General features: G+C 35.1%; 1 protein-coding gene across 2 annotated transcripts in view; it reads right to left on the bottom strand.

Moving 5' to 3' along the window:
* Positions 1-6,820: 6,820 nt before the first annotated feature.
* Positions 6,821-21,441, bottom strand: part of HIKESHI (heat shock protein nuclear import factor hikeshi) — a 39,740-nt gene continuing 25,119 nt past the window's right edge. For both annotated transcript variants that reach the window (XM_001362490.4, XM_007490835.3), the window contains 3 exons: positions 10,803-10,954; positions 9,645-9,763; positions 6,821-7,062 (listed from right to left, as the gene is read on the bottom strand). In XM_001362490.4, coding sequence (XP_001362527.1) covers positions 7,008-7,062; positions 9,645-9,763; positions 10,803-10,954 — 326 coding nt within the window. In that variant the 3' untranslated portion in view covers positions 6,821-7,007. The remainder of the gene's footprint in view (positions 7,063-9,644; positions 9,764-10,802; positions 10,955-21,441) is intronic.

The raw sequence follows: 21,441 nt of genomic DNA on the forward strand, positions 1-21,441 counted from the left end.
CGGGGCATGCAAAAAATGTCCATGGGTAATGGGAAGAGGGGGAACTGAGCAGCTCCCTGAGTGCCAGCTCTGCACACCTGCCACATCTTCGCCAATGTTGTTCTAGAATAACACACACACCTACATACCCACAGAATAGAGATGGCATTGGAGGGAAAAGGATACTATAGAAATTGATGGGGGTTCTGAAAGATAGAGGAAAACTATCTTCTCCAAACCAACTGGAAGTTTTTCAAAATGTCAGTCACATGATGGCTCCATGAAAAGAAGATGCACTGAAATTAGTGGGCCATGAATGGAAATAAAGGATATCAAATTAGACAATCTAATTTCAAATTCTGGCTCAGCCACTTACTGGCTATTTGTCCGTGGGCAAGTTACTCAACTTCTCTGAGCCCTAGTTCCTTATTTTTTAATTAAGACTCATAAGGTTCCTTCTTGCTCTGTGAAGCTAAGCCTTGGATTCCATAAAATTAACTTGTGTAAAGGAACAGCATATCTTCATTATAAGCATTCACTACTTTTTGCCATTTTGCCAGTGTATATTTTTAGGTATCTGGCAAATGTCTTAAAAATGCCAGAATTTATTTTCTCATTTTAAGGTTTTCTCAGTTTCTTCTATTCTCCAGAATAATCTAAGTAGCACAGAAGACATAGAGCCCTCGATTTACAAGTGAAGACATCGGTTCAAATCTCACCTCTGATACTAGCTATATGACCCAAAGTCTAGGCCTCAGTTTACTCATCTATAAAATGAGGTTGGACTAGACTTGAGAAACACTTCTGGCTCTAAATCTATGATCCTACATTCCAGTTTTCAGAACATATGCCACCCAGGGTCATTTTTCTAGTACTCTGCATTACTGCCATCTGATGAATGGAAACTGTGGAGATGGAAGGTCTAAAGTGTGTTTTGTTTTGTTTTGAATTCTCCTGGATGATAAGCTACATGAAGACAGAGATCATGTCCTCGCTCCCCACTAAGATTAGCATAGTATTCTCTTTACATTAGGCACTTAACTGAATTCATAAGCAGTATTTTGGGGCTACTAGGTGGCTCAGTGGATTGAGAGCCATACCTAGAGATGGGAGGTCCTGGGTTCAGCTCTGACCTCAGACACTTCCTAGCTGTGTGATCCTGAGCAAGTCACTTAACCCCCATTGCCTAGCCCTTACCTCTCCTCTACCTTGGAACTGACACAGTATTAAGTCTAAGACAGAAGGTAAGTTTTTTAAAAAGGAGCAGTATTTCTTAATTTTTAAGTTAATTAAATGGCTGCTAAAGAAAATCTCAACTAGCCAATAGACTCCCTCCATACTTTGAACAGATAGATACCAGGGAGTGAGAGAGCAGGGCAAAAAAGACTCTTCTGAAACAAACCATAATATATGCCCCCTTGTGATGGCATCACTTAATCCCCCTCCAAGAAATTTCTGATTGGGAAATCATCACTGAGAAAGTAGACTAAGCCCCCAAGTCCTCCATTACTTTATCACAGGAAGAGGTGAGTCTTAAGGACACCAAGAAGCTCCTTTCTCCCCACCAAGTGGCTGCCTAGTGCATGACAGCTAGAGCTTACTGACAATCTTTCAAGTGGGTCAAATGGCTGCTCAGCCCTGTTATCCTCAAAGATCTTAACAAAAGGGAGCACCTAACCCAGTTCCATAGCTTGGAAGAGAAACTGTAGCTTTTGTCTTAGAATCAGATGGATTGGGTTTGATTTGGGGGAAGGGGGACAGAACTAAAGAGGAAATTTTACAATACATGCCAATTCAATATTAATTTTCCAACACACTTAGTAAATGTTTGCTGCTTTTCTTCTCAAATCCATTCCTATTCCCATGACCATCTGGCACTGAAATCAGTATGCCAAAAGTAGATGCTGTCACTTGGGGAAGGAAAGTAAAGATGCCTTGCCAAAGCAAATTCCTGGAAGTTTAGGCTATTGGTTCCTCCTTATTTTTTCTCTCCCAGGAAGGGAGCGGGAGATGGAATCCTTTACTGTTCTCCTTCCCAATCCAGTTATATCTCCTTTATAGTGACATCTCTGACTTATCTTTCTTAATCTGTCAGAATAAACCTTTTACTTTAAAGGCAGTGTGATATATTAGAAAATAACAAATCTGCATTTATTAACTACTGTGTGCCAAGCACTAAGGATATAATGAGTATGATAGACCTTAATCTGAAGGAATTTACCTTCTTTGGGGGGAGATAATATGCATACATATATGTAGATACAGAAAAAATACAAAGCAATTCTGTAAAAGTCTTATAAAGAAAACTAGATTTACAATCAGAGACCCAGACTTTGAATTGAATTCTAGTTATTGATGACCTTGTGACCTTGGCTAAATCTTTTCCTCTCTGGGTCTCTGTCTCTTCTGCGAAATAAACAGTTGAACCCGACAATCTCTTAAGGTCTCTTGCAGCTCTATGATCATTAGAATGAAAAGTCCAGAAGACATACCAGGGATTTTTAGGACAGAAGGGCAGGTTGTACATATCCCAAGGAGATTAAAAACAAAAACAACATACCCTAAAATTAGCACGATACTTTTTGTGGTAGCAAAAAACTGCTAAATAAATAAAATGCGTACCCATCATTTGGGAGATGACTGAATAAGCTTGTAACTAAATGTCATGCAATTACTAAATGTGAAGAATTCAGAGAAACATAGGAAGACTTGTATGAACTGATAAAAAGCAAAGAAAGCTAGACTTGGAGAACATAGGTAATAATGATATAGATGAGAACAATACTATTAGGTAACTAAAACAAGAATAATTAAAATGATCAATCCCATCCAGGAGATAGAAAGGAAAGTAATGGCATGTATGGAATGTTGCATATGCTGTCAGTCAAGAAATAAGATGATTTTGCTTGATCTTTGCTATATAACAAAGGAGAGTTCAATGGGATGGGAAATAACTGATATAAAAACAATCAATAAACCTTTAAAAAATATATGGCAGTTGTATGAACAAAATAGAGGAAGAGAAAGTTATGGCTAAAATATAGTAGACAACATAATTCAGGGAACCCAGTCAGAAACCAGGAAGATCACATAGGATTTAGATTAATATCCAACACTCCAAGAATTACATTTTATAGTTTAATAATCACTTGAAGTAGGAATAAAAAGAAAACAAAGTTAAAAAACCTAATTATCTAAAAAATTAAAATCACGTGAGGGAGTTCCCCTGCATCTCCCTCACCTCACCTCTACAGTGTACTATCACCCAAAGAGAGAGCAAGAGGCAGGGTTACACCAAATTTATATCCTCCCTACGTCAGCACGTAACGTGAGAAGGAACATGGGATGCTGGAAATTGGAGTTCTAGGATACAGAAATTAATTACACAGTCCTCCCTGTGATTCCCATGGAAAACAAGCATGGAGAAATCTCTCAGATTCATATACCTAGTTTCCCCATGGAATCAGTACACGTAACCAACTTAATGTGAGAAGGAACATGGAATGCTGAGAAATGAAGTTCTAGGGTAGAGAAATTACACAGTTAGGAGATTCAGGGTCCCTAGAGAGAGTTTAAGAAACTACCAAGTTAAAAATGTAAGATGAAAAATGCCACAAACCAGCCAAGTCCAAGAAACAGACTAGAGGAGGACTGCATGTGTTAGGGACCAGGGAAGAAAAAGGATGTTTGTGAGGTAGAAGGCCTAGAACTCTTTGTCAGAACTTTGAGGAAGTCTCAACCTACCAGATCAGGAAACACAATTATATCTATGATACTTCTATTTCCATGTTAATGTTTTGTATCGAGCCTCTGGAGCTTGTAAAATAAGACGATATGTACTTACCCATTTATTCCCAAAAGTTATCATTGAATATGTTGTGGCATTTAAATTTCAACTGATCCATCATTTCATGTGTAGGCACGGCCTCAAACAGTAGATTGTAATCTGTCTATTCCCTTTTGACCCGTGCAATTCCCTTCCAGCTCCTCCCATAAGCCACCCAAAGAATCTACCTCACACAAGAAGCCTTTCCCTAAAGTCTCCAGGAACTGCCATAGCCAAATTATTCATCCACTAATGTCAAACTTTCTGGTTGGACACCTATAGCTAGGGTAGATCTGTACTGTCTGTGAAGAGCATCCTATTTTTGAGCTCTGTAGATGGAGTCACCTCGACACCACAATGAGGCAATGTATGTATGGGATTTTAGCAGAAAGTCTAGCAGTCCTCTTGTCCCGCATAATCTTGAGGTTGAACCTTATCCGCTAAGTAAATTAGAAGATTGAGACTACAAGTATTGACAACTAAGTGATTATTGACAGATATCTAGCTACAGCATAAGTAACACTAAGAGTGAATTAGCATTTGAATAGTTCTACTCCACTGCCAAATATAAATATGCATTTTGAGATTAGTATCACTGTTTGCATAGTGATAGTGCTAACTCAAGATCATTTATATTATTAAAGAATTGTCCTAAAAATCACATTTTAAACTTCTTTATCTTTCTAAATCAATCATAATTTTGTAAGTACCTACTATTTTCATTTTTTTTTAAACCCTTACCTTCTGTCTTGGAACCAATACATAGTATTGGTTCCGAGGCAGAAGAGTGGTAAGGGCTAAGCAATGGAGTTTAAGTGACTTGCCCAGGGTCACTCAGCTAGGAAGTATCTGAAGCCAGATTCGAACCTAGGGCCTCCTGTCTCTAGACTTGGTTCTCAATCCACTGAGTCATCAAGCTGCCCCCTTAATAGTTATTTAAGAAGAATGATTTTCATTGCTTATCTGAGGCATCAAATCCAAGTTTTAGGTCCAGAGAGCCCTTCCCTAGCCAACTGCACTGATGTGTATGTAACAACCCTATTTGCTGTTTAGTCATTTTTCCATCATGTCTTGACTGTAATCACTTCTTTGGAGACGTCTTAGCAAAGATACTGGAGAGGTTTACCATCTCCCTCTCCAGCTCATTTTACAGATGAGGGAACTGAGGCAAACAGGATTAAGTGACTTGCCAAGAGTCGCATAGATAGTGAGAGTCTGAGTCTAGTTTTGAACTCAGATGAATCTTCCTGACTCCAGGCTCAACACTATCTACCACATTACCATTTCGTAAGTTCCTAATTTACACTTGTCTCCAACTTCCCAATTCAAATTTTCCCTCAGACCTGGGGGAGGGAGGGAAAAAGGTGACCATACACCCAGAGGAAAGGGTCAGCACATGGTTTAACGATACATGGGTCAGAGAAATGACAGCAGGAGTTGTAACACCTGGCCAGAACCTAGAGGCAGAACAGAGGTTGGGGGGCAGAGACATGGGGGCTAGACACTGACAGAGAGAGAGAACAGGAGACAAGCCTGTCTGGGGAAAGAAACATCATAGAAGCAGGATGGACGAAAGACAGACAGGCAGGACTGGACAATGGGAAATGGTCTCCTCTCTCAGGACTCTGGAATTCAGTCAAAGGAGAGGAGCAAAGAGAAAACACAGTACAATAAAGTTAGCATAAATATTATTTTTGGAATGATTTCCTTCATTATTCTTTAGGTAAATTTATGAACAGACTTTCAAACTATACTATTTAAAATCTGTAATAAACAAATATCAAGTCTGTCACTATAACCTGAAATAAGATGATGTTTACTAGCTTTCCCCATTGTGTCAACATTATAGATGGATCAAAGTTAAATAGTGCAAGTAGGTACTAAGGCCTACCTTCATTTCCCTTTCCGTAATTCTGTACAGAATAACCATTTAATCTCTGCAATGGTGTAATACCAGTTACACAAAACCTGAATTTTATAGTGACTAGTGAGATTAAGCCTAGAGTAGTTAAAACTAAATTATGAAAACACAACCATAAAGGTTATGGAAAGAAAGAAAGCACAAGGATACTTTTTATCAGAAACACAGCAACACAAATTATAGGTTCTACTGGATTATCAAGAGAGCTTGGGTTAAGGATCTGTAAACATAATCCACTTCCAAAGAAAGAACTGTGGGAACAGAAATGCATTAGAAAAATATGTCATCGATCACATAGTGAGACAGGGATATGATTGGGGTTTTGATGTTTAAGGACCGCTCTACTACAGATAAGAATAATATGGAAATAGGTTTTGAACAATGATACAAGTATAACCCAGTGGAGCCTTGGGGGAAGGGGGGGGATCATTAATCATGTAACCATTGAAAATTATTCTAAATTTTAAAAAGGGGGAAAAAAGATATGTGCAAAGAAAAAAAAAGGATCTCTAAGAATACTTGCCCTCTCATCAAATAGGCACAAAAACAATACACAATATTTGTGTGTATTTTTCTTTAAAAGTACAAAGATTTTTCAAGGTAGAAAAGTGTTGGTTTTTATTCTCCCAACTCCCCCCCTAATGTTCTAAATCATGCACAGGTAATAAATTCAATATTCTATATATCTAAAGCACTATTAGTGCTCACAAATGAACATTACAGTTGTTTTAAACATGCAGAAAAAAGTTTGAGTTTTCAGCATATAAAAACTTAAGCCATTTTTCATAACAATCGTAAGAAAAAACTAGTTCTGTTATTTTTAATACATGGAAATTTGCATATTTATGAAGTTTTAAAGGGGTATAATCTACTAAATAAATTTTATATAATTGGTTATTGAATTTGGGCCAATCTCATTAAAGCAAGCTAAAGAGATTTTATAAACATGATGCCAGTTTAAACTAAGTTTTACATTACTCAGTGAGGCATCAAAATTAAAAATCTATTTTAATTAGTGCATATTTAATCAAATCAGCCTACTTTAACTCTTACCAAATAGGTTATGAAATTTGTAAATAAATAACACCAACACATTTTTGCACATTTTAGATTGTTTTTAATTTAAATTCTTAAAATTTTAACTAAGTTTAATAATCAAGAAGTAGTTTTTCAATTTAGAGTTCATTATTCTTACATCCTCATGCTTTTAAATGGCAACTGGTTTATTATCTTCAAAATATGACAAGGCTTCAGAACCCGTTAAAAAGTACTTTATTTAAATCATGTTTTCCAAAAATGAGGGTTCTGAGTTAGTCTCCTTTGAAAGTTTTCATACCTAGAAAGGAAAGCAAATAGAATTACATGTAAGAAAATTAAAATGGTATCCTTTTACCATTTGTCAAATTATGCATGAGTCAACATATAGCACAAAATTAAAACAATTTAGCAAATGGAAAAAGGGGCAGGTGAGCAACTAACTGGTAAAGAGTTACAATTAGATATTTTCATTTCATTGGCATTCATTTAATTTCAAATTCAAAGCAATCAAAGACTATACTTTAGCAGTAAAAATGATGTCAATAATAGTGGACACTTGTATTATTTGAAAGTTTACAAAACACTTTACACATAATTTCTTAGTTGACCCTCAAAACAGTCCCATCTGAGATAGGTACTATACTATTATCTCCATTTTACAGATGAAGAAACTTATTTCTTTGAGTGACTTATCCATGGTTACAACGCTGGTCAAACTGAGGAAGCTGGTTTAGAATTTAGGCTCTCAACTCCAAGTCTAGGGTTTTTTCATTCCTATGTCACTCATGCTGGCATAACTTATTATAGTTGAATTACTTTTGAATAATAGTTGAAATTCATGTAGAGCTTTAAGGTATGTGAAGTGCTTTGCTTTTACATACATTACCTCATTCCAAAATGCTCTCCTACAAAGTATAAGAAACATGAAACTTGAAATCACTTATAGCTATAGATTTTGTAGCCACTTAAACTACAGGAACACAAAAATTCCATGAAGTAGCATGTCCTGATTTTTAGATAGGTCAATATTGATTCTAAATTATAAATATTTAAGCTTGATGTGATCAAATTTCAAGTCTTTCTAAACATGTTTTCAAAGTACATGTAAATTAGCTTAAAAATAAGCTTTTTAACTTAAAATCTTTAACACAATGTTTCTAAAACTCCAGGTAACATTTTTTGCTTTTTTTGTTTGAAAAACTCCCTCCCTGGTTTTAAAATCCTGTAGGACAGTAACCACACCTATCCATACACAGGAATCCTTCACATATACCACAAATCGATTCCACGAAAACATGACAATAAGAGAAACAATTTGAGGTAGTTCCATGTCAAGGGAAAACCAGAGTTGCACAGAGTGAAGCAGTGATAAGGAGCACAAATGTGAAGTCAGACATTATGGTTTGGTCATTTTTTCAGTCATGTCCCAATTTTTGTGAGCCCATTTGGGGTTCTCTGGATAAAGATATTGGAGTATTTTGCATTTCCTTCTCTACCTCATTTTACAGATGAGGAAAAATGAGGCAAACGGGACTAAGTGATTTGTTCAGGGTCACAAAGCTATATGTCTGAGGCCAGATTTGAATTCAGGAAGTCTTCCTGATTCCAAGCCCAGTGTTCTATCTACTATGCAACTTAGGTGTCCATGAAGTCAGAAGACCTATATTCAAGTCCTATTACCAATTAAATGGCCTTGGACAAGTCACTTATTACCTCGGAAACCCACTTCCCTCATCCATGGAATGAGGAAGGGGAACTAAAGCAGTAATCTCAAGTAGAAATGAATTACCCCTCTCTATGGTCCACAGTAACTTAGAAAACTACATATTAATATTATCTATATATTACTTATTTTGTTAAATACTTTCCAATTACATTTTAATCTGATTCTAGCAGCACCAAGCTTAGTTTGACACCCTGATAACTCTAGAACAGAAGCCCTATAAATTCCCCATCAGCTTTAAATCTAGTATTCTGTACTGTAGCAAGACATCAAAAGTATCAGAGAGGGGGTGTGGGGAAGAGAGCAGAGGCATGGAAGATGAGAGTCTTGGTTTAGCTCCGTGACCCTAGGCAAATCACTTTACTTGTCTGTGTCTCAGTTTCCTCATGTATAAAAAGAGTAGCTGGACTAGATTGGCTTCTGAGGTCCCTTCCAACTCTAAATCTATGTTCCTATATGCTCTTACACCAGGATAGCATGTAGGAAAGCCATGTACAAAAGTACTGAACACAGTGTTATAACAAGGTTAGGATAATGATGGTAGAGTTTGGCCATAATATGTTAATAATATAATCATAAATGGCTGGTACACTCTAACTCCAGGATACCTAGTTTAATGTCACGCAAGTAACTGGCTACTCACTGAATATTTACTGTCAATAATAAGATACAGACATTTTTTTTAAAGTCTGTTCAATCATAAAATGATATGATCAATAAAAACAATAACAATCACAGAATCAAAAAGATTTGTATCTGATAGGGGTCTTAAGAGAATATCTGATTTAACTCCATTTCACAGATGAATAAAATGAAACTCAAAGGTCACACAGATAAGGTTATATGGACCTAGAGTTTGAAAAGCATCTCAGAAACCATCTACTCACATCTCATTTTACAAGTGAGAAAACTGAAGTCCAAGGAGAATAAATGATCTGCTCATGGTTACACGGATAGTTTATTTTCAAGACAAGACTTGAACCTAGGTCTTATGACTCCAAAGTTTGTGAGCTTTCCATTGTCTCTGGTAAAGAGCAGATCCGAGGCACCAAAGTCAGTATTCCTGTCAATATTGCACATATTCATTTGTCCCGACTCTGCAAATGCAGAATCAGGAAATATAGAAATTTCATTAAAAGTCAGACATTTTCACACACCATTTTAGAATCACATTTGCTGGAATGAAAACTTCAGATGGACTTGGTGTCATCTGGGCCTGAGACACAGCAAATGATGAAGCAAAATTATAGAAGCTGTCCAACATCTTCTGAGTGAACTGCAAAGTAAATAAATAGCCCATGAATAAATTATACAATACTATTTATTTGATTCTTTAACTTTTTTAGGTATTAACAATTATGCCTACTTATTTGTGAAAGATTTCTTTCTCATCTTGGCAAAAACAGTGAGTCTTGGACTACTATTATTCCTACCCAAAGTTAACTACATTCTTAAAATGAGGGCATCTTTCTCTTGAAGAGGTTTTAACAGATTTGTGAATTTTCAATATGTCATACTATTCTAAAAATCACAAGACTTTCTTTATCAAAGTAGGTTGACAGTTTTTCTGCCACTTATTTTTTAGAGATCCACCTCTACCACTTGCCCAGGGTCACATGGTCAGGAGGCAATCTCTGAACCCTGATTTTCCTGGTTTCAGGAACAATTCTATCCACTTTGAGCCACTCTTTAAAATACTCTTTAAAACAAATAAATCATAAACATACAGGTTCCCATTTTTCAAGTACATAAGTGATTTTACATCACTTCACAAATTTACTACATTATAAACACATTTTAATTTATATACTTTGAAAATTTATTTGCTGTTTACTATTCATTAGAAGCTATTAATTTTTAATTCAATAAACAATGTGATAGTATATTACAAAAATAATCTTTTTGTCTACTTATCACAAAACAATCATCTCAATATTTAAATTCCCTTTATTCTAACATTGAAGACAAAATGCATTTTTGGTGATTTGATCTCAAGTGGGCCAAAAAAAAAATACTGCCAGTCTTCCCTTTCTCATTTAAGGCACAGGACTTTACAAGACCCCAGAAGCTCAAAGGTCACAGCTCCTGATTATGTAAATGTCAGTTATATCTGATAGCATTCTACTTAAAAGACTAATTTAGTCAGTTAGAATATTTACACTGGATACTTCTTAACTGATGAAAATACTTAATGGGAAAACCAGAAAACCAGTTTCTATATGCATCGAATTAATATTTTGTGATAAAAAAATTTACATTTATACAACCAATAAGTTGATTTTCGAAGTGTAAAATTGTTCTCATAATCACATTACCTGAGTGAATGAATCAATTTGTGATACAGCTGCACTGCCTACAGGAGTCAGCTGGGCCAAATTATCCAATAATTCCACTGAAATGCCAATCTGTGCAACAGTTGGGGTACGGATAATGTTCATGGCTCCAAAAGGATGCTGGCTGCTTTCCCCTGAAAGAAATACAGTAAATTTCTGATCATGTTTATGATGCTGCTGATCCATATATATACTAGACCTGTATAACACAAGTTTAACTCATATATATGTAAATGAGAAATACTTTTAGAATACTAGTCTATTATGTACATTTGAAAGCCCCCCCCCCAAAGGGTCTTCTTTAGGTCTTCTTATACCAAGAAATAATTTCTTTTTTCAAAAGACACTAAAATTGCTAGTTTGGCATGCATGATACTGGAGGGAAAAAAAAATACCAAGTCTATGGGACCATTTTCTTTTTTTTCCTTTTCCATTTATTTTTGTTTATTTATTTAGTGTTTTTCCATTGTTACATGATTCATGTTCTTTCCCTCCCCTCTCCTAGAGCTGACAAGTAATTCCACTGGGTTTTACATGCATCACTGTTCAAAACCCATTTCCATATTATTAATATTTGCAATAGAGTTATCACTTAAAGCCAAATTCCCAATCATATACATATGGGACCATTTTCTAAATCTACAAAATGCTATGTAGCTTTTTTTTGCTGATCTTTTCCTCTAACAAATACATAAGCATCAATGAATTCTTAGTTTAGAGAACCAAGTCCACCAACTCAGGATACATCTAGGACTTATGGAAAAGTATTATGGGTTAAGTGATTTTTCTAGGGTCATGAAGCTAGTTAGTATCACAATCTGGATTTTAACCCAGCTCTTCCTGACTCCAAAGAAAGGCATTCATTTTACCCATTATGCTACATTGTCTCTTCAAAAAAAAAATTTTTTTTCAAAGTTAATGCTTTTATTTTCCCTAAATCCAAACTTGAGTACCCATTATGTTTCTAGGCCACCTCCTCTTACTGTAAAGTGTTAGGTGCTCACTGAAAGCAAGCTATTATCTTAATTTTCAATAACTGTGTAAAAGATGTAAATGTAGGCTATATAAGAGATTGATTCAGACCTAGCTGAATAGGCTTCAAAAGGAAAACCTATACAGTTCTCCAAGCTGACTTACTTTTGGAAAGTTGTCTCCAACAGAAATCCTGTGCTATGCCCTGGACAACTTAATATTTTCATCAACTATCAATGACTTGAATTAACTAAGACCAAATAGTCTGCAGATGACACAAAGCCTGGAGGGACAGTCAACACTTTGGTATCCCCAAAGTCAGCTACAAATGTTTCTTAAGACAGGACCTTGAGGGGGCAGTTGGGTAGCTCAGTGGATTAAGAGCCAGTCCTAGAGATGGGAGGTCCTAGGTTCAAATCTGGCCTCAGCCACTTCCTAGCTGTGTGACCCTGGGCAAGTCACTTGACCCCCATTGCCTAGCCCTTACCACTCTTCTGCCTTGGAGCCAATACACAGTATTGACTCCAAGATGGAAGGTAAGGGTTTAAAAAAAAAAAAAGACAGGACCTTGACAGGATAGAGCACTAAAGCTGAATCTAACATAATGAAATTCAAAATAAATATATGTCAAAACATATACTAATGTGAGTAAATTTAGGGTGCAAAAAGGAAACTGTTAACATCCAGAAATAAGAAGATAGTCCTATAGTGTTCAACCTGATGAGACCACACCATTCTGGGCATTACATTTGAGAAGCTGGACAATGTCTAGAGGAAATGGCAAAAGGGCCTTCAAAGATTCTGAGAACATTCAGTCTGAGAAGAGAAGACTCAGAAGTAATTTGATAACTATCTTTGAACATCTGAAATCCTTCAGCCAGAAGGGAATTTATTCTGCTTAGAGTAGACCTAGAGGCAAAGAATAGAAACTGCACGAGGGCAATTTAGGCTCAAGGTCAAGACAAACCTCCTAACAACTAGTTATCCATAAGTGGCTTGAAATGCCATGTGAAGTAATGGGTATAGCCTATGATAATCCATTATAAAGGTGAGTCTGCTGGAGAGAATTCACAAAATAATTTCCAAAATACAATGTCTTGAATACAGTAACAATAAATGCTGAAGTGAGTAATTTTTAATTACATCTTTTCACATATAAAGGATTCATGCTCTATATGAATACATGCTGTGTTATATATCACATATATAACATAGCAATCCTACAGCTCTTATAGTGTAGACAACAACAAAAATCACAGTTATATATGGCTTTATTACAAAGCCCCTTCTTCACAAAATCCCCATGAACTAAGTAGAGCGAACAATTATTACTCCCATTTTACAGGTGAGAAAATGGGCTAAAAAGGTTAGGTAAGGATCAGAGAAGAAAGGTGTCTTTCCTATCAGTTGAGTTTCAAATTCAAGTCTCTTCATTGAAAATCCATCATTCAATATTACCTTGAACTATTTACCCAAGATTCTTAAATTCTTAACCAAAATAGAAATAGAAAAATGAAACTTTAGAAAAATAGTTCAAAGAATTAGATACTCTATACTAAACTTAAACATTAAAGAATTTTAATCTCTTCCAAAAAAATCTTGAAAACAACTAATTTATTTTTAATCCATTTTAGTATTCCTATATGATTAGTTCATTTTTAAATACCATGCAAATTCAGAATTTACATATAATTAGAGGGGTAGCCAAGTGGCATGATGCATAGAAGAGCAGGCCTAAAGTCTGGGTTTAAATATGACCTCATACACTTCCTAGTGATGTGACCCTGGGTAAGTCACTTAATCCTGTTTGCCTTCTAATTGTTACAAAAATAAATAAATAAAAATAAATGAAACTAGAGACATATTAGATATTTATTTCTACTGAACAGGCAGAATCCAAAACTTCTTATGATGGGGAGAGGGAGAAGGAGAGGAAGGGGGTGAAGAAGGAAAGCTTTCTATGCTATCACTCACTAACATGTGTCCAGAAAGAGACAGGTACTAATTCTTGGGATCTTTACTTTAAAATTTCAAAGGAAATGGGAGCAGTCCAAAGAAGGCCCTGGGGCTAAGAAAAAACTCTATGATGAAAGGGATTGTTTCATTATTGGTATTTGTATCCCTCCCTACCTTGGTCTTTCATAAATATTTTATAAATGCTTGTTGACTGATTCCTACTACAGAAATTCTATTCTATACAGAGGGCTCAAATTGTTGAATTAAATATTCTGGACTCATGTCAAGGCCATGAGAAAACCTTACATGGCTCAGAGAAACATCATATGAGGTAAGATTGGCATATGAGATCTAAAGTCTATAGCTTGAGACCTTTTAAATCACTAAAGGGTGTTACATGTTTATGACCATGAAGAGAAGTAAAAGATAATGGCTGTATCTTGTCCTAATTTGAATGCCATCACTAAGAAAATCATCGTGATACTGAATACTCTGGTAAAATAGGCTAAACAATATGAGTATCTAATTTTGATACAGAACACAAATCAAGCGGCGCTTAGTAAAAAATGGTGTCTTACTCAACATAAAAAATTTAATCATGTGCACTTGGATGTTTTCCTTCTGGTATATAATGCAATTAAAATCATAATCTTTACTATCAATTTAGTAGAAAAAGAAATAACAGTCAGAATTTTATTCTTCATTTCAGATCTCCTAAGAGATATTATGGATCTTATATTAAAAAAGAGTGCCTAAAATTTTATGAAAATGATATCCTGTTTAGCTTTGGAATACATGTGAATATAGGTATGTAGTATTCATTTAATAAACAACCAACTAAGTATTTATTGTGCCCAGCACTATGCTAGGCACTCTAGGGAATATCAAAGTAAAATGATGCTTGCTCTCAAAGGAGCTTACAATCTGTTTCAGAAATGAGACTTAATATACATTAAAAATTAGAAGAATACCAGCAGTATATGTTTAATTTTGAATTATATAGTACACACTGTAAGTGCCATTCTAGGAATTCACAACATAATAAAGGCAACTCAATTGACTAAACTAGATTTACAAAACATCTTTCCCATACTATGCCTCTTGTCTACATCTCAGAAGGAAATATAATAGTTTAAACTCATGTTACCTTTTCTAAGCATCATTCATGTTTTTTTCAGAACAGAAATTTGGTATATAAGTTAGACATTATTGTTTTAAGTTTTTCTTAAAAATTGAGCTGGGACAGGAGAAAAGGAGAACATGAGGATCAGTGGGTATTTAAATGAGTTACACAAACAAACAAGAAATACAGAAAGTGAAAAAGCTAAAAAAGGATTCATTGAAAATTATATCTACTTTCCCACAACTGCTTATTTTAACTCCGAGGTTAACGTCATAGTATAGTACTAAAGCAACAGTAATATCAAAATGAACAGGGGGATCATAGAATAAGAAGCAATAAGTGAAATCAGTTTATATCACAATAGAGGCAATCTCAAAAAAAGAAAAGAAAAATCCAAATCCTGCTTTATTACAAACTTTAATTTTAAAGGAAACAACAAAATGATTCTTTTAAAATTCCTCTTCAATGCTAAGGGGTTTTTTCCCCTGGGAGCATAAAAGTTTTTAAAACTAGCACATAAGTAATATAAATATTCTAATCCTTAAAATAAGGAAGTATTATGTGGAAACTAGTAGAAAAAAAACTTGGAATTGTTTCCCAAACTCTAATACTGTGTAGCAATAGTACCTAAAATAAGTAAGACAAAGTAAAATGTAAATATGAAATATGAAGAGCTTCATGCGATAAATTTAGTTGTACTATAGATTAAAAAAAAATTTGGTTCTCTGGATAAACAATGATGTAAATCTATCTCACTAGAACACTGCAGCCAAAATCTGGGGCTTTACAATGGTCTACAGATACCTGTATGATTCTACTGTTTCTGGTTTTTTATCTGTCATCCTGAGATGAGTACAATTATGTATCAAAGAATATTGTAGACACAATATAAAGTATCTTTAAAGCTAAACATAAAAACAAGTACTTTTATAATATATCTATCTTACATCTGAACTAATGTCCTACTCCCCCACCTGCTCCTCCAATCTTGGCCTCTTCTGATTCCCATCCTTCATACAATTTTCCACTGTAGATGGCACTTGCGCTGCCCCATCTGGAATTCTCCCTGCCTGAGACATTGAGCCATTTCCTCTTTGTATCTCGAGACACTTTACAAATAGTCAACCTACAGAGAAAAGGAAGGTTTTAGGTTGAGCTTTTAGGGTATGAAAAAGTATATGGATGTTGTGTATAAGAACTCTTCAAATACATATTTCTGCATGGATCAGATCACTGCAGAGAGAGTCCAGCACTTAGAAGATTTTAAAGCCATTCAGACATAAAATCAAATAGCATGGATGGTATGATTATAGTACTGCTTCAGTTACATATATTCATTCAATAATGAAGAAACTATGTCATCATCTATGATGACTATTTTTTGGTCATAACAGAAGGAAAATGTATCATTTTTGGCTTCTCATATTTAACACTGATGTAGGAAAGATGTTTAAATTTCCATAGAGAGATTTATTAGTTTGTATACATCCCAATTCTGAATGGATTTTCAAGTTTGATGATAATACAGTTTTAGTAACATGGCCTGTATATGGCACTACTTTCTAAACTCCTGGTAGGAGTTATAATTAAAGTCTTAAGCCTATGACAAAATGTTAAGTAGTGTTAAATTTTACAGGACTGATACTACAAGGTGTAGAAAAGACTGCTTTGGTGTCAAGAGAAAACTTCTCTTACTTTATAATTACAAATGTTTCTTGCCTTATAAAATGGCCAGTGGTACGACATGTCGTATTCAGTTTTTCCATAGATATAATTAATATAAATGAGGCTACACTGCCACTGAGAAAACTGTCAGTATAAAAGGAAATCCTCATGGTAAATTTTATCTCAACCCTAGCCCAATTTAAATCAAAGCTCCAAGCAATACATCCAACTTGCTTCTGCCATTTGGCTAAGGAGGTTTGGAGAGAACTTAAAAGACTAGGTACCAGGGCATTCTGGAATGCTTTTCTGACTTCTCAGAGAAGTTAGGTTCCATCAAATGTCATAGCTGTCACCTGATTATATTCAGTCTTCAGTTCCAGCACTTCAGGGGTTTGCAATAATTCACTGTAATTTTAAAGTACTCCCCGATGGTGAGCATGTGCCATGGTTACAAACTAGCTCTGTAAGGCTCCTATCAACTAAAAGGTGTTAAGAGTCTACTCAGATTTATACTCACAAAGTTTCACACCCAAAACAGACCTCTTTATTATAACAATTTCTAGAATAGGGCTAGTGATGGGCTCTGGAATTTCAACGATAAAGAAAATTTTCAAATAAGAAAACCTTTACTAGTGCAGATTGGTACATTCTGTGTAACTTAATGTGCAACTTTATTTGAGAGCCTAGAGCACAAAAAGGGAAAATGACTTGCCCAGGATCATACATCTAGTATGTGTTAAGAGACAGGACTTGAACTAAGTTCTCTTGATTCCAGAACCAGCTCTCTATCCATTACACTGTGGCTGATTCTTATAGTCATTATACTTAAGTTAATTTTATGAGTAAACATTAAATATAGCATGTTCTAAAAGTCTTAGTGTACTTAGCTGACACAGATGGTGCCCTTCTTGGACATAATTTGTTAAAGCAAATGAAATTTCTAAGATAAGTAATCATATTTCCTTACTAATTCTTAGCTAGTCACAACATCTTATGTCCATTTCATTTCTAAGGTAGCAAAGAAAATACAAGGGTTAAGATAAGCTCACAGACTTCTTCCAATTCTAAGAAACTCTGAATCTCTATTTGGGTGTCAAAAATGGATGCTCTAAAAGCCATGTATACACTTTCCTGGTTTCAAATTTCAAAACCATTCATAGTTTCTCTTCTCTAGCAGGCCTACTTCACTTACAGCAAAGGGTTCTAAAATCTTTGTGGTAAGAATCTATTGTGTTTCTCACATGAAACCTAAGATTAGTAAAATCAATGAAGTTCTTGTGTATGAGAGGAGACATTTAAAGTGGCAAGATTCAGGGTCTCTGCTGCATGCCCATCTCCCCATGGAGAAATGCTAGCAAGCCATGGGAATAAGAGCATGGTAGGAGCTACAAGCCCATTATCCTCTGCCTTAGGGGATCCTCTCTTATAAGCTTATACAGTAATAGAAAGGTCATGAATTTCTGATCTTACAAGAACTATGTCCTTTTTGTTTTTCTAACACTGTTTTTCCAACCTCTTCTTTTGAGTTAGAAGACATGTGCCACAATGACTAGCAACTGAGAGCCAGGAAACACCAACTTCTAGTCAGAAAGCTTTTCTGTATTTTGTCTAAAGGGACAACCTTTTCTCAGCCAGGTATCACTCCTCTTTAACTTAATTTACACATGATTCTGGTAATTAAAAAGTTTTATAGTCATTTACTCATAACAGCTCATAGTTAATGATTCTTTTAGAAACTGCTTCAGATTCAGTTTAAAGTTATCATCATAAAAGTTGAGAGGGAAAAAAAAGAGAGAAAGGTAGCTATCCATAGAGAGTAGGATCTCTGTAGAAGAACTATGCATCACCATAGATGGCAGCAGATAGCAGTGGGGCAGTAAGTGTTCCTGGAACAAGTCTGAGCTATAAGAACAGAGACAATAGCAGCATAATGAAGGAATAATTAATATATACCTCAAGGTCATCAATGACAAGAGGAAAGGTCTCATCAATTCAAAAAATATTCATAGCAGCATTTCTGTAATAGGTAAAAAAGAGTGGGCAGAGTACACACCAAGTGGATGAATTTACTGTGGTGCTCTTGAAATTAAAAGCCTGAATTCAAACCTGCCTTTGTCACTTAGACCTGTGTGGCCTTGGGAAAGAAAGGAAAAGATGGTTGAAAGAGAAGAGTCATTGGGAAGTGACAGTAACAAGGCTATCAACAAAGCATTTTTTAAAGGGGGAAAATGGGGTTTCTAGGCAAAGACTAAGTCTCCTGGACCTAGAAAAATGCCTGGAATATATTGAGTTTCTGAATCAAGTGGAGGAATTCCAGGATCAAACGTAGCTATAGACGTTCAGAATTGTGATGTGATGGGGAAAACCCAGAACATGACTTTCAGTCATACAGTAAATTATGAAGATTGAGTAGGTCCAGGAGTGGAAAGTGACCCTTAAATGTTTTCCTTATAGGGGTAAGCGCCAATCCCAGGATAGTGCTGTAAGTCTAAAGAGTTGTATATATAGGGCTCAACAAAAGAGTTGTCAGATTCTACAACAATTCTAAGTGTTCTTCCTTTGTCTTAAAAAAAATTTCTTTTGGGAGAAGATCAAGCTTATGTTTAAAAAAATCGGTTTTGTTATTATTTGGGGATTTTTTAAATACAGTAACCACATTCCTTGTGATAAGATTAAAAAAAATAACAAAAGCATTTATTTCAATTTGAAAGATTTAAAAAAATCATATAAATTACAATTCATTCAAAGTAGCAGTTTGTTTTCCAAAAATGTCAATGCAATACATAATCACTGCCTAACTTTCATATATTAAATTTCAAAATACAACTCCATTTTACCTAGTGCTGAAGACACACTTGCTATAAAACCTACAGAAATACGAATAAAAACCTTCCTTTACTAAAAATAAAAGCATGTTATATATGACAATTAGCAAGCAGAAATTTGCTATTTGTTCTGAACTTGCTCTATGGAAAGTTCTTTTCTTTAAAATTATGGTTCCACCACTATTTACTTACATATGTAATCAAGTTTTCCTCTGACAGTTTTAATACTTTGAGGAAACCAATGAGTACTTGGGTTGTCCACTATTTTCCTATTTTTAATATACAATCATTTTATCTCTTTGCTGCCATATACATCTTTATTAATTCATGCACAAATCATAAATAATATATTACAGCTTACAACTAACATTATCCTTTTTTAGATCACTTGAATTTTAGATTCTTCTGGAATTGTATATCATAGTTGCTGCCATATGATAGTACTGGGAAAATATTTGTATTAAAAAATTTTGCTTTTAATACCACCAAGTAATTTAGACTCAATAAACCACAAGAACAATTCTAAAATGTGATCCTGCCCAATTATGCTTATCATCTCACTTCCTAGTTTACTGTCCATATGCAGCACCTATTCAAAACAGCTATGTAGAAGGACTAATAGGATGGTTATTACCATATTCTGAGCAATACTAATTTTTCACATACTTTGTTTTTTCAGTGCCAGGTAAACAGATTTGAATAATTAGTAAAGCATCTTCTCTAAATAAGAACACTTAGAGAATTCTATTGTTTAGACTCTTTATAATATCATCTTCCATGACGTTAGGTAAACATATAGCTCCCTATTTTATGCAATGTATGATATTAATACTCAGTGGGTCAGTGTACAAAGTTATATCTGTAGTTACATTCCACAAGTTGAATCTTGTCCCATTTTAATAATATATTTTGATGGGGGGCAGCTGGGAGGCTCAGTGGATTTAGAGTCAGATCTAGAGATAGGAGGTTCTGGGTTCAAATCTGGCCTCAAGATACTTCCCAGCTGTGTGACTGTAAAAAATGGAGACTTGAATCCAGGACTCCAGTCCCCAGAAGTCCTTGCTCACTTCCCAGAATGCTTTGTAATCGCACTGAATTCTCACCTGGGGGAGATCACAAATTATTATTTAAAGGAGTTCTCTGCCTACTGAGGGGCTCTTTCCTGTTTCCACTTGCAAGCAGAGGGCTCTTTCATGATGTAGGTGAGATTAAAATGGGCCTCTCGGCCCACCTAGCACGTGCTTCTCTTACTTGTATATTCTCAAATTCTCAACCTTTAATAAAACTCTAAAAATATAATACTCCTTGCAGAGAGAAACTAATTTCTACCTGCCTCAATTTCCCCTAAATTTTAATCATAACAGTTAAATTTTAACTGTTACATGTCCCTTGGAAAGTCACTTGACCCCCATTGTCTAGCCTTTACCACTCTTCTGCCTTGGAGCCAATACACAGTATTGACTCTAAGACAGAAGGAAAGGGTTTAAATATATATATATATGACATCTGGTTTCATGAGAAACTTCAAAATTATTTTGTTCTATGTCAATTTAGAAAAAAAATCAGTAATACACCAGGGAATGTTACATTCTCTATACCTTTCTCATAGAAACAGAAATTTAAGAGCTGGAAGAGACATCAGAAATCACAAAAATGAGTTGTAGTTGCTGTTATCTTCACTTGCTCTTTATAGCAAAATTAATTTATTAAGTACTTATGTCCCCAGAACTGTGTATTATCCAAAATCTTTTACATTCTTTTAGAATCTTCTCCTCTTTGAGATTCTGTGGTCTTCTCAATTTATATACAAAAACTAACAGATTGACCTGGCTTAGCTGGTTGTCATGCCAACCTATCTCCAGGGTCACTTTCTCCTCAACTGACTTTCACTCCTTCTTGAGATAACTTCTTATAAATTGCCATCACAATTTCTTACCTAATGGTCCCCTTGGCTCCTATATCCTTACATTCATCAATAAGATATTTGACGGGTAAGGCATTTTATGAGTTCTTTCAGACTTCAGATTGTGGCAACTCCATTACATTGATTAAATTTCTCTCATGGTTAGTTTGGAAATTC

The sequence above is a fragment of the Monodelphis domestica genome, chromosome 4 (genome assembly GCF_027887165.1).
Source record: "Monodelphis domestica isolate mMonDom1 chromosome 4, mMonDom1.pri, whole genome shotgun sequence".
Lineage (NCBI taxonomy): Eukaryota > Metazoa > Chordata > Mammalia > Didelphimorphia > Didelphidae > Monodelphis > Monodelphis domestica.